General features: G+C 33.6%; 1 protein-coding gene across 1 annotated transcript; it reads right to left on the bottom strand.

The window, feature by feature from the left end:
- Nucleotides 1–7,571: 7,571 nt before the first annotated feature.
- LOC137727533 (bidirectional sugar transporter SWEET1-like) lies at nt 7,572–9,795 on the bottom strand. The gene is made up of 6 exons (XM_068466384.1): nt 9,762–9,795; nt 9,601–9,637; nt 9,166–9,261; nt 8,471–8,750; nt 8,245–8,364; nt 7,572–7,910 (listed from the first exon to the last, which is right to left on the bottom strand). The coding sequence occupies exons 1-6, from the start codon at nt 9,793–9,795 to the stop codon at nt 7,701–7,703; spliced, it is 777 nt and encodes a 258-aa protein (XP_068322485.1). The 3' UTR covers nt 7,572–7,700.
- Between the last annotated feature and the right edge of the window lie 4,455 nt (nt 9,796–14,250).

Raw genomic sequence — 14,250 nt, forward strand, 5'->3', positions numbered from 1 at the left:
TTTAGTTGTATGATTCTCTATTTACAAGTGAGAGATCTTAGATTCGAATCTTGTAAGTAGTAAGTTCATAACCGACGAGTTTTGTAAAAACTAATTATCACTAGCTCATTGTGTGGCTATGCCCAAATCTCATCACCTTTGTGTTTTATTTCAAATACATTTTATTAGTAGTTAATCAGGTTCAAATTAATAATAAAATACAAAAAATTTCGGGGAACTCTGTAGAATAGATTTATTGAATTAGTTATTATTCTTGATCGTAACCAATGAGTTTTGTATCAATTAATTATGGCTAGCATTGGCAAGTGAGCCTTTACCACAGTTGTGGAAAGGTGTTGAGCCCTTACATGACAACGTGGATTCGAATTCCGTCAATGGCTAATCTAACATCTAATATAACAAAATCCATTGTTTGGCCAAAAAATAAAATAAAATTATGACTAGCATTGTGTGGTTATGCCTAATCTCATCACCTTAGTGTTTTATTTCAGATACATTTTGTTAACATTTTCTTAGTCAGAATTCAAATACCTATTTGTTTTATTTCATTTTACTTTTGTTTACAATTATATATATAGTTTTTATAGAATCAAATAAAAAAATATCAACAACTGTTACTTCTAATGACGAATTTAAGCTTATGGGTTTAATAGGAGTGATATCATTGACATTCAACAAAATCATTCTACACTCTAAACTTTTTACTATTTCTAAACAAAAATACACTCATAAAAAGAGCAGCATCTTTATATATATATATATATATGTGTGTGTGTGTGCACGCGCGCATTCTTTGTTTAAATAGAAAAATAAAATACACATCCTTTTCTTTCTAATGATGAATGTAGGAGCTGGCGAGGGCAAAAGAACTTGAAGACTCTAACTCGGTGAAGGATGCGGACAACAATACTAGTGGATTGAAGCTTCATGCTTGTGGAAAATAGTAGTGTACCCCTTTCCATGCCTTGGACTTGGAGGTTTCTTAGCAGACCATCATTAGAAAGTATTCCAAGGCTACAATACTTGTAGGTTTACCAGCCCTTTTCATTTTATTATAAAAATGATATTGGTGCAAGTAGGATTCCAACGCAAGGGTTTCAAATTTCGGAATAAACGATGTTAACTGCTTGAGTTACCTTTTTTCATAGTTAAGATGATTTTTATTTTATTTTAGTAAGTGCATACGATGACTTTGACTTTTAATTTTGGTCATTTGATTACAGTACATTACATATATGTTTTTTTAAGTAACATTACATTACATAAATGTTTTAGTATGCATTTTTGGTTACATTACTCTATAAGTTATTTACAATTTTTTTAACACTATGGGTACATTCATACGATGACTTTGACTTTTAATTTTGGTCATTTGATTACAGTACATTACATATATGTTTTTTAAGTAACATTACATTACATAAATGTTTCCGTATGCATTTTTGGTTACATTACTCTATAAGTTATTTACAATTTTTTTTAACACTATGGGTACATTCATTTGACATTTATTATTTCAAAGTTATATTGTTACATATTTTTATCCGTTTATTCAATATTAAATAATTTTTTTTATTGTAACCGTTTTTAATATATATGCCGCATGGTGTGGGCTTTTAAATCCCAAAACATCTCAAGTGACTAATATTAGACATATGGAAATATATTAATAGTAATAATAAGGTGTACAAAGTCAATGGATTTTGATAGAAAAAAATTAAATACTATTAAGGTTTTAGTCAAAAAGTGTTAGTGATTAAGGATGAGATCTAAATTCTTCCTTTAAAGATAGTGTACGGGATTTGTCTCCATTGGGCATATAATTATGGACACGCGTAGGGTGATGAAATCAATCCCACAGATTAAGATTAATTTTAGCAAACAAGAGACGAACAAGATTGCTCACAGACTCACAAGAGTTAGCTTGACTTCGTATAACTCTGTAATTTAGTGAAGAATATTATGATGTAATTCTTTATCTTCTTCTTAAGGATAGTATCTTTTAGTACTTTATTGATGTGAGACACTCTTTTTCCTTTCTTTCGAGTTGAAATTCCCAACAAAATTTTTATCGAGACCCATTGTATGTACCTTATCCTCAATGAATATCATTTCATTCCCCAAAAAGCTAATGTATGGGATTGTAATTGCATCTAAACTTGAGGGTGCAAAATATAATTTACCATTTTAGTACCTTAATTGTAAATTACCTCAAATTTTCATTCTTTCCTATTTTTCTTTATTTTTCTCTGCTTACAATGTTTAATCTCTTTAGCTAAAACGCGTGCGACAATCCTTAATATTGTGAAGATTCTATTGTGGATTGAGTAATTAATATAAAGATAAGGATGACTAACGATATGGTAAAGTCTATAGGGCAGACTTTCCAAATTGTTCTGAATAAATGAAAACCATATAAAACATATCAAAACCGAATGTAAACAGATTTATGCCTACTCTATTATCATTAAGGAGGATATATTTCTCTGGTTCGTGCACAATTATGAAGAAGACACATCTTGATCGAAATTTCTTTAGGTTTTGCTTTTTTGTAGAAAAAAAATGATGTAAGGTATTGAGGTATCCAAAGACCAAGATGCAGCGGAAGATGTCTCTATCCCTAAAGGGTTTGACGTGTATGTGATTTTCAAACATCGTATCCATGATTTACTAGAGGTATATCAATATCAATGTCATCACTCTTTCTAGTCACTTGCAATTTTATGTATAACAGTGTATAAGCATTTGAAGTGTTTTATTCACACACCATACATTGTTGACACACCTCACATCCACATTTTCATTTAAAATTTATCTTATTACATCCTCATACTTTCCTATTCTACGCTTTTCACATACACCCTACATCAACCTTGCATATTCTTTATTCGTATGCTTCAAAACAAAACATAAAAAGCCAGCGGCGTCTTCACCACGAAACAAAATTCTAACTGGCATGTGAAAGCAATAGCAAATTACTTTGATTCAAGTTCTCTAATAGGGACTTTACCACACACGTAAACGGGCTAAAAACTCCTATAATACTTGCAAGAATGACAAGGTTATTGTAGTAGAAATGGATCTCGCAAGGACGTTTTCCACAGAGATTATTAAATAAATCGAAGCAAACCAATTTCCAATTAATTATTATAAAGCAGAAAGTTGAGATGATTGATTTTATAACCTACTTAAATTAAAACGAATTTAATTAATAAAAAAAACTAATACGCAATAATAAAGCTGAAAGAAAAAGAAACAGTTTTTAAAATACCAATTTATAAAAGCACTAGGGTTCCACCATCACCTAGCAATCCTATGCATTTTTACCAATTACTTCTGATCTACACATGCCACTTTGAAGGTTAGGTTTTCCTAATTTATATTCTACTTGGAACCTCCAACATAGAACGTATATCTAACATGCAATCCGTCCGGACGTTCGGATCAAATCTGAACACGAGAGACTCTTTATGCTTTATGAAAACCCTTTGAAAAACCATGCAACCCTTAAGACGTGGTGTTCATCTTAAGTGAAATTACAATTATTAACCACAAGAAGCCATCGTCAATTTCAGGGAACCTTCCGACCAAAATTGCATCAAATTACTTTTCTAAAGATCCTAATGGTGATCAAGCATTAAGACAATTAGATAGTTTTAATCACGGTGTTTAATAATTCAAAGTGTGCATGCAATCAATCATAAGCAATTAAATAAAAATCACATATTCATGCTAAGGCTCAAGGCTTCATCCTAGTAAAAGGAATTAGTTACGCATATTCATAATTGAAATCATAGAAAATATTATTAAGAATAAAAGTAATGAAGACACCTTAAGGTAGAAAATCTCCAAGAACCCTAGCAATCACTCTATGTCTCCAAAATAGCATAAAAGAAAGCATAGTCCCAAACTAGGGCTGACTAAAACCTTAAATATTTCCCTCAAAGCCAGCCGCACAAACCCTAGGAACCAAGTCTCTTATTTCCACTAGGAAGCTAACTAATAATAAAATATATTAAAACATAAAGTCCTAATTAAGTTAGGATAAACTGCATAGAAACTGTCCAGCCACGTTTTAGCCTCAAATCTCCTCCAAATCCGGCCCATAATAGCTTATTTTGAAGATTAGGACATTCTGAACACATCTCCAGAAGGCCACGAACCCATCCGAACTTATCTTGGGCTCCAAAAACGCAATTCAAGCCCAAAACGTCACTATTCCAGCACTGCGCATTGCTCCTTTATTTTATTGCCAGAAAATCATCGCTTGGTAGAAAAATCTGATATTTTGATACAATCAAGCTAAGTGACTCACGATCGTCCTCCAACTAGAATTACTCCAAAATTCGTCCATTTGACCTTGTTTTGCTCCAGAAGAAGTCAAAAGTCTTATATTAAAAATATAATTCAAAGTATCAAAATTCTTCTAAAATATAAACTAAAATATACTAAGAATAGAGTTAAATATATAATATAAAATCCGCCCATCATTATCCTTGGGCACAAACTCTTGTAATCTCTCTTGTTCTAAACTCTGTTTACTATTCTTCTAGTCTTCCAGGAACTGTGCCAATAGACGCTTAATTGCTTGACCAACTAAAATATCATCTGGAGCGTTTGAAATTACGTCCAGGACCAAGATATCACTTGAAACAAGCGAAGGATAAAGGTATGGTTTTTCTATCTAGTGAAATTGCACTCAAATACAATAAGAGATTTTATTTTTGCTTATTATTTATTTATTTATTTATTTTTGTGTCAATTATTTAAAGGTGGAATATGTCATATCCCCGCCCGGAGCCCACCACATTCTGGGCCCTCTCCACCACTGTAGAATGATATTGTCTGCTTTGGGCATCGATCACGTCCTTACGGTTTTGTTTCTGAGAACTCACACGAGAACTTCCCAATGGGTTACCCATCCTGGGAATGCTCTCGCCCCAAACTCGCTTAACTTTGGAGTTCCTAAGGATTCCAAAGCCAGTGAACTCTCAAAAAACTTCGTGCTAGGTAGAGATGAGAATATACATATAAGGCTTACAGAATCCACTCCCCTGAGCAATGTGGGATGTTACAAAATAACTGGGTGAACTTAATTACCATGAGTCAAATTGGGAGGTTCAGTGGGAAGCCGCTAGCCTATGCACGAGTCCTAGTGGTTGGGGTGAGCAAAAATTATCTTCCCTTGAATATACATTGAAAATAATTTGGAGTGTAGATTGTATTCTAAAAATAATTTTTATTTTTTAAATCTATCACAGCTTAAGTGTCATTTCATATGATTATTATATAATGTTATAAACAATAAATTTTTATGTAATAAGGTTTGTCGTGATAATTACTTGAAGGTTTCTCTGTAGTCCAATTTTCTCCTTTTCTCATCAGTAAACTTCGTATATGCATGGATAAGCACTGGAACTCTTGATCTCAAGCGATCGACAAAAAATGCATCTGCAGCTTTGATATATTGAACGACTTCATATGAGTAATATGTTCTAAAGAAAAAAAACATTGCTCCAATTTGACCTAGCTGGCGAGTGATCCCAGTTCGGGGCAGGGAACAAGACAGCAAGCCAGCAAGGAATGAAGAAGCAAGGGACATCTATACTTTATATTAACTTTATGTATTCTCTTTTTTAACTGATTGGATAGGTTCTTTCTTTTGTTTACCGAAGTATTAGCTGTACTTCTTTCCTCATGTTTCAGCTCTTCAATATAATTTCCATCTCCGCAAGTCCATGTTCACAAGCACCCTTCAACCTTCCAATCAATAATCATGTCAGAGAACATAACAAATCAAAACTGTCCAGACATTAAGCTATGGGGTCCTATAAAATTGAAGGGTTTTTGCAGTCGCTCCTTAACACATAAGCCGAAGGTTCAAAATTTACCCACTCGAGTTATCATAGTGAACCTAACTAACTTGAATTTGAGTTGATCTATATAAGAACAACTTACAATATAGCATCCCAATTTTTTCCGAGACACGAGCTGAATAAACTAATCGAATTCTCCCACCTGGAGTTTAATCAGGATTCCCAACTTCAGTTTATAACAAGTTATTAATTGGATTTCCCGCTTGCAATTTGACAAGAAATCAAGCTCGTTTTATTTATGCTAAATAAAATGGAAGTATTCTGTTATCATATTCTTAGGCTAGGCCAACTATGATTGCATAGCTAGGTCGTAGGTTTCTGATTAAGTTGATTAATGATTTCTCCCTAAATTAACTTATGATTCACATCCATGCCTCTGAGAATGTGGTGTGAAAACAAAGAGTCTCATATCAAATTATCAACGAAAAGAAAAACTTTGTAAGAGTTTATAAGAAGTTGTTTCCTATATTGTCGATTGGTCTTATGGTCAATTTTTTTATGATATTAGAGTAGGCTAACAACCACATGTGTTCTATGTCATCTAATTTGTGTTGTTCCTGACTTGAAAATCCATAACATTTAAAAGATGTATGAAAGTAAAAAAGTCTCACCGGTGAAAATAAAAACCTTACAAAAACTCATAAAAAGTAAATATTATTTTCTACATTATTAATTGATTTCACGATGGTACCAACTTTCTTCATCCTCGCCACATAAGTTAAGATGTAAGAAGTCTGAAGGAACTCTAACCGTTGAGAAAAAATAAAAATAAAAGGACAGCCGATGGAACTTGATCTGTTTGTCTTATTAGGATCACTGTTCACATGCACACTTTGGAGTTTGGACAGTGCATGCATGGTCAGGCGCCCATAATGTGGACTCAGTTCTTTATGTACGTACGATATTTATACGTGTTTGAGTTGGAGGGACCTAGATTGTCTGTCATGTTCGTCTCATACCCTTCTTATCATTTTTTATTTTTGTAGTCATAGTTAAATCACGTTAATATTTTATATTTTAATTGTTTTTTATCTTATTATTTTTATAAAAAAAAATCAATATAAAATGTTGACGTGGTTTAACCGTAACCACATAATATAAGAGGATATGTGATGGGAAGGGTAGACAATCCAGGTTTGAGTTGGAGTTCATCTGTGTGAAGGAAATCAACTAATTCACCGGCATTCGGACAGAACGGTCATGTATGAGAATCTCTTCATTTTGTACAGTATTAGCATGATCTCCTCTTTCTTATATACAAGAGCAACTAAAATGACACATGTATATTTTTTTGAGGCATTTTATGTTAATGATATAATGTTACATGGAGAAAAATTTATACATATTGTGAAATTATTGATACAAAATGTCACGACAATTGTACTGTTGGTGTAAAAGTCCTCCTATTTGTATAAAATGAATAATGTAAAATGCATAGCTTGGCCCGATGAGTTTGAGAGGTCTAAGAGATCCATAACTGTGGCTGCGACATATAGGGCACCCGTACACAAGAGTTTGTCTTAATGGAGAGGCTAAGTAATTTTATTTGGTATCCATAGGATTGGGACTTGTAAGATCCCGGCCTCCGCATATTTGACATGAGAAAAGACGCATTAAACCTTTGAACGATAAAGAAATCAGCTAAGTAATATGATTGATTCAATCAGGACTTATCTAATCAGAGTGGCATTGTCATTAAAACATCATTAGCTGGAAATTTAAGCTACTACAAGCACAACACTAGACCAACAAGAATTGGAAAATGGAAGTTTGGTGATGCCATTGCCACGTGGCAATAACGCATTGTAGGAAGCAGACGGGTTCTTAGACATGCCCATCTTGGGCGCCATTAATGGTAACTGACTGCTTTGATTGTTGGTCGGGTTTTGCAAGGCCCGTATCCATTGATTCGTCAGCAGTAGTTGCAGCACCATTGGGCTTCTTGGTGCCACTGCCCTTGCCCTTGTTGTCACGGTAGATGAAGTACAGGATCAGCTGCAGTGCCCCTAGGCCACTCCCAAACCCATTTGGAATCTGCACCACACATCAGATCATTCATAAGACGAAAGGTCTATTGACTCAAAATCTTAGGTTCAACCGGATGAATATCATATTGTATGTCTATATCTCTTTTATCGGGTGATAGATAATGTGAGAAGGGAGATAGTCATAAAGATATGCACGCCTTGTTACACCTAAATTATTCTCGGGTTAACAAGTTTTAGTTTTGAATTTGAATTGAATCACATCTTAATTGTGTTTTAGTCAATTAAGGGGTTAGTGAGAAAAAATACCCAGAAAATTTAAATAGAAAAGTTCATATATATGGTTAAAAGACAAGCATAAATTCAAAGAGGTAGATACTTACAGCAACAAATGGATCATGGCCAAGCAGGCCATAGATAAACCATGAAGTTCCACACAAGAAGGAGAAAAGTGACAAGAAAAATGGCATAAACTCAACACTCTTAGTTCTCACCACTGTGCTCTGCATTACACACAAATTAACACATTGTTAATCCCAAACAATTCCACGTACTTAACTAAACCATGAAAATTGAATGAATGTTATGAGTGATTACAAGTAAACTTACCATAATCGAGAAAGGAGAGCTGTACATGATGATCGAGAAGACGGTAGCAGCGAGGCCACAGAAGAGCTTCCGGGTCTTGTCGTGGAGGGCAAAAAGAGAGACCAATGCCACAGCAGAGAACAGAGCAAGCACAGCAGTGAAGAGACCAAGAATTTTGGCCTTCTCCCTTTTGGGGGCAAAAATGATGAAGACCAACACATATATCAGTTCAATGGCTGCACCAGTCCCATTGATTGTTGACACCAGAATGTTGTTTGCGGACACAAATGGCAGCCCATACCTAACATAATGCAAATCATACATAATACGTTAATTAAATTAATCCAAGTTATTAATTAATTACACATAATTAATTAATTGCACAAACTGTTATGTCACACACAAAACATGGTATAACATGTAATACTCAGACGATAATAGTACAGTTTCCTCCGACCCAAATATCAAGAATCATATATTTTACACACAAATCCAAACCATTTTTCAACCAAAATTGCCAATTTTAGTGATGAAATGCATTGTGAATCTGATTAAGTAAAACAGTAATAGCAGAAACAGAGGTAAAAGTGCTATATAATCCAATTTTTAGTTATAAAAACCATTGCGATTAAGGCAACAAGATATCTAACAGAGACACAGAGAGAGAGACAGAGAGAGAGAGAGCAGTTGAAGGAGTGAGAAGCAAAGCAGCATACCAAGCGGAGAGGAGGCAGTTGAGCATAGTCATCACGTAGGGAATGCCTGAGAACTGCTCTGTGCATTTCTTCCTTATGATCCTCTTAAATGTAATTCTACACATTTTTAAACCAAAATTACTCTGTAAATTTCACAGAAAATTAAAGAAACCCAGTAAAGATTCAACCTTCATTATTATCCGACAGATATACATAAACCCATTTAACAAAATCCAATTTATGACACAAAATACATGATCTTTAGCCACAAAAAGCGAGAGAGAGAGAGAGAGAGAGAGAGAGAGAGAGAGAGAGAGAGAGATTGTTGCTTTTTGAACAATGCAGAATGTACATAGAATCAAAATATCATAACCCATTGAACAAATGAAAATTTAGGCAAAAAGGCATCACCTTTAGAACCCGAATGAAAGAATGTGAGAGAGAGAGAGGGCTTACGTGGGTGCCAAGAAGAGGAAGAGAGCGGTGCCATTTCCTGTAAAAACGAAGAAACAGAGCATTAACAAACGCAAACGCTCAAATCTCAAAGGAAATTGGTAAGAAAGAATTCAATTGAGAAAATAATCCGAAAACCAGAGAGGAAAAATTCAGAAACTCACCCAAGACTCCGAACAAAACCTTGAAAACATGCATTGTTTTTTTATCCATTTCAACTGAATCTTGAAACAAAAGAAAGAAACGTAGAGAACCCAGTTGAGGACAATCCCCAGAGAACCAGAAACTACACTGAAAAGGAAAAAGGGCCACAGAGAGAGAGAGAGAGAGAGAGAGAGAGAGAGAGAGAAAGCGAGGATGATGGAGGAAAGAGCAAGATGTTTCTTCACAAACTGGGAAATGGGGTTTTTGAGAGGAGTGCAAGAAGCGGTTGGGGTTTTAAAGGAAAAATATACAGAAACAGAATAGTAAACGGTAACCTAGTGGTTTCTCTTGCAGTAAAAATGAAGAGATGTATTCTGATTTGGGTATGGAATGTCTGTCTCTACTTATACTGTGCATCAGAAATCTGATAATCTGATATCAGTGCACGTACCAACGGTTAAACGGTGAAAGCTGTAACTTGTGAAAACTGTCCCTCACAATTGATAACCGTACTTTGTAGGGTTTTGCTGCTTCTACACGAAATGATTCGAAATACCAAATATTTTTCTTCTTGAGTAAATTTTCATTTTGCTATGAAATATCGCGGTTTTCAAACTTTTATGCATCGAGTTTTTTTCATCTTAATATCATACTTAAAAGTGAAAAATTGTGAAACACTTTTATACATTTGTTAGTTTTTCATGAGAACCTCTGTTAACTCGACATGTGCTTCTTACAAGAAGCACTTTAAGTGTTTTTGAAACCGAAGATTAATTTCACCAAAAACACTGTCAATCATTTTAAAAACATTTTCAAACGAGCCTTGAATGTTGTGTTGTTTTGATAACTATTTAGTTTTTAATTTTGTGCATTCGAATGAGAATTGAATAAGATTAAATGGAATAGTTTTTTTCTTTTTACAAAACGATAAGATAATTTACATAAAATCATTCGGAGAAGAGATTCAAGTACAAACTTCGAATGCTTGAATAAATATATTTAAATACAAGTCACTTGGTACTTTAATAGTTTTTGGTTTCATCCTTTCTTCCATCTACTTTTCTTATGGTTATATCTCAACAATAAAACTGTCATCAAAGATGGCCTGAATAACTATGTGATATTCATTTGCAAGCTTGTAACAGAATCCTAAAGATATTGATCTTCTTGTAGCTAATTAAAATTAGTGTTCACAACCTCTTTTGTTTTATCGAAATTCTGCCTGCTTATAAACTCAATCTTGATGCTTGATTTTTCTTTTTTCATTCAATTGATTTTTTATACTATGTAGTAAATCAACCAAAAAGTAACTTTTCTTTTATCCTAAGGAACACTAGTTACGATTTAGTGTTATTCTTCTTCACTTATAAGTGACAGGTTTTAGGTTTGATTATCGTCAAAGACAAATTTGAACAACATTAATTGTACTTAATCAACCAAAAAGTAACTTTAATTATATAACAAGTAAATAAATGTCCATTTATACTTAAAAAGACATAATTGTATTGAGATACATAAATTACAAAATAAAATTACTTATAGATTATAAAATATTATAACATATTGAAAACATGGGACCGAACATACAATGAGTGTTCATCAAAATATGTAACAAGTATCTTACAATTTAAGAAAAAATAAAATGCAAAATGCAAATTATCTAATCTATGTCTAAGTAAGATAGAGTCGCGACCTAGGTGGATCTAGGTGGGCTCGGCAGGAGCTTAGGCAGGTTTAGATTGGAGCCTAAGCAGGTCTAGGTAGAGATAGGCAACAGTTATGGCGGGCAGGTAACCGCCGTTATTTACCCATAACTGTTTATATTCATGCCCGGATAACTGTTTACCCGTTGGGTAATTGCCTAAATGATTATACCCATACCCATAACCGCATACCCATTTAACTGTAATCGTTTATCCATTTATCCATTTTTTTAACCTGTTTATCCCTTTTTTTACCCATTTTTCACTCTTCTACATATGAAAATAAGGGTCTTTCCTGCAGAAATTTGATAAGATTAAAAGCACACCAAAAATTTGATAAGATTAAAAGCACACCACAAAGTAGTACACAAATGTCCTATTGATTTTCCTTATTAACACTAAGATTTGTCAATTGTAGCATATGAAAATAAGGGTCTTTCCCGCAAAAGATTGTTTTATCTAACTACTTAAAATGTCACAAAAACTGGGTTGCTGTCCCTACTGATCAGTCACCAAAAAATAATTATTAGACTGACTTACACTTATCTAAAGTCTACGAAATTTTATAGGAAGACACTAGACACATAGAGCTACACTCACACAATTTTTTGGAATTTTTGGAGTTGATTTGATATTTAAATTAAATCGAACAAAAACAGGACAGAGACAGATTTTAAATAATAAAAATAGATTGTAGTTCACAAGTTAAGAAAACGAGTTAGGGGAAGTGTTATCCACCACCAAATAATCATGCAAACATGTTATATTTCATTCAAATTCCTTTTATTTCAGGATGAAGATGCTCAAGTTGGCTCAATGTTAGAACTCAACCTATTACTCTTTCTTATATAGTATGTTAAGAGAATGACGTTTTCAACTTAACTTAGTCCCTAGCATGCAATCTAGAATGACATGTTCATAGATTTAACAAGTAGAAATCATTAAGAACGAAAAGAGTTAGAGTCATCACAAGGCATTGTAAGTACTAGCGTTGCCTTACTTATCCTAGAAATTGATTCACATGTTAATAGCAATTAACAAGTACTATTCTAGAACATATGTAGGTCCTCATTCGACAAGGGCAGACACACACATATTCATAGCATTAGAATCCTAACGATGCTTACTAAGTATGCATCTGTAGAAAACACATAAAGAATTCATCAATGAGACAAGTAGTGAACCAATTTTCATCCATTCATAAAAGTAATTCAACGAAATGTCATAACAAACTTGCAATCATATTCGGGGCTTCAAAACAGCCCATAACTACTAAAAATTTAGTTTCACAATCCTTAAGTTAAAACAAAAGATAAACATGAGTTTGAGAAAATAAAACCGAAAGAAATCGACTGAGGCCTCCTCTTTCCTTCCTTCCCCAACGCTACTTTTAAACCAATTCTTGCTGCATCATTTTCTTCTCCTTAACTCACCCACTAATAGCCATTTAGTGATGACAATAAGTGAGAGGAAAAGGTAAAACAATTGTAACTCCTTGGGTAGCCTTTATGCCAATTACTCCCACTTAATTTTCCATTTTTAATTCCATTTCCTCTGATATTTGAATAGGTGTCAGCAAGTTTGTTATTGACTGCATCAGTTTCGGCTGCTAGATTTATTGGATTTATTGCCTTCAATGCTTTCTTGTTAGTTACAAACTGCTCAGCCTCTTGGAAATCTTTTAGTGTTAAAACAGGCATAACTTCTTCTAGAAAAATGATATTAACAATCCGCAAAATACTCCAGAAAATAGGCATTTGTAGCTTTCCAAGCATATAAGGCTCATTCTCTAATTCATTATGCACTATTCGCAACTTGCTTCCAAAGTCAGCTAATCTGCACAGACAATTTTGACGAATTTGTTACTTAAAATCTCACTTGTGCTATTTTTCTTTTCTTTGCTTGACAAATCCTACAAAACACAAAAACAAAGTAAATAGCTAAAAAATATAAGAAACTAACTAAGAAAAAACAAGTGAATTTGATGTAAAATATATATAAATATGAGCTTATCAGCAAATTTCTTTCAGACGAAACAGTTTTTTCTCGACTCGTGGTTTTCTAAGACAGCTTCACCGACTGACTAATTGGCAACTTCATATACTTTCTGATAAATGATAGTGAGATATGAGCATGATCTCAATTAAGACCTAATCCACAACATACAAAATGCTGTACTAATTAAAAACCAAAGATTAATTGCCTTCTCAACCCTTTTCTCCAATAAGCTAGTAAATGCTAGAGTGTACGTATACTTGTAAGATATGAACATGTCATATACAACCCCATTTTGTCTTCTCCAGTTGCTCAAAGTAGAAATTAGTTTATGTGCAGACGTCTTTGCTTCAAATATAATAGCTGATAAGAACGTTCTCCTCAATAGAAGATATCCAACACGATAAGAAATTAGATTGGAACTAGATACAATACTTTATGTGAACATATGTACTTGATGCAATCAACATCAATCTAACCGTTGAAATGGTCATTGTATTAAGTATATGTAAGTATTGTTCACGTGTTAGACTTGAAAATCTGTCATACGCAAGGGAACATGTTGAGAATGAATCTCATATTCGTGAGAGGAGGTAAAACCCCAACTTTCTTCCATCCATTTGCCCACCAAGGTTTTCTAACTTCTCGCTGCTAAATTACTAAGTTTTTCTTTTTAATTTTATACAACTCTGCCTGTATAAATTAAATTTGAGATGAAGAAGTTGAAAGTGATTTTATACAATTCTGTATAAACTAAATGGGTAAATTACACTTTCATACCTCAGGTTTGGGTCTATTTCAATTCCTTACA

Source organism: Pyrus communis, chromosome 3 (genome assembly GCF_963583255.1).
Source record: "Pyrus communis chromosome 3, drPyrComm1.1, whole genome shotgun sequence".
In the NCBI taxonomy this organism is placed as follows: domain Eukaryota; kingdom Viridiplantae; phylum Streptophyta; class Magnoliopsida; order Rosales; family Rosaceae; genus Pyrus; species Pyrus communis.

What these genes read in the sequence shown, in the direction of transcription:
- LOC137727533 (XM_068466384.1), bottom strand. Translation starts at nt 9,795, where the DNA reads ATGCATGTTTTCAAGGTTTTGTTCGGAGTCTTGG. An exon ending in GCTCTCCTTTCTCGATTATG is followed by an intron (nt 8,365 to 8,470) that starts GTAAGTTTACTT and finishes TGTGTAATGCAG; the next exon opens with AGCACAGTGGTGAGAACTAA. An exon ending in GCCATGATCCATTTGTTGCT is followed by an intron (nt 7,911 to 8,244) that starts GTAAGTATCTAC and finishes TGTGTGGTGCAG; the next exon opens with ATTCCAAATGGGTTTGGGAG.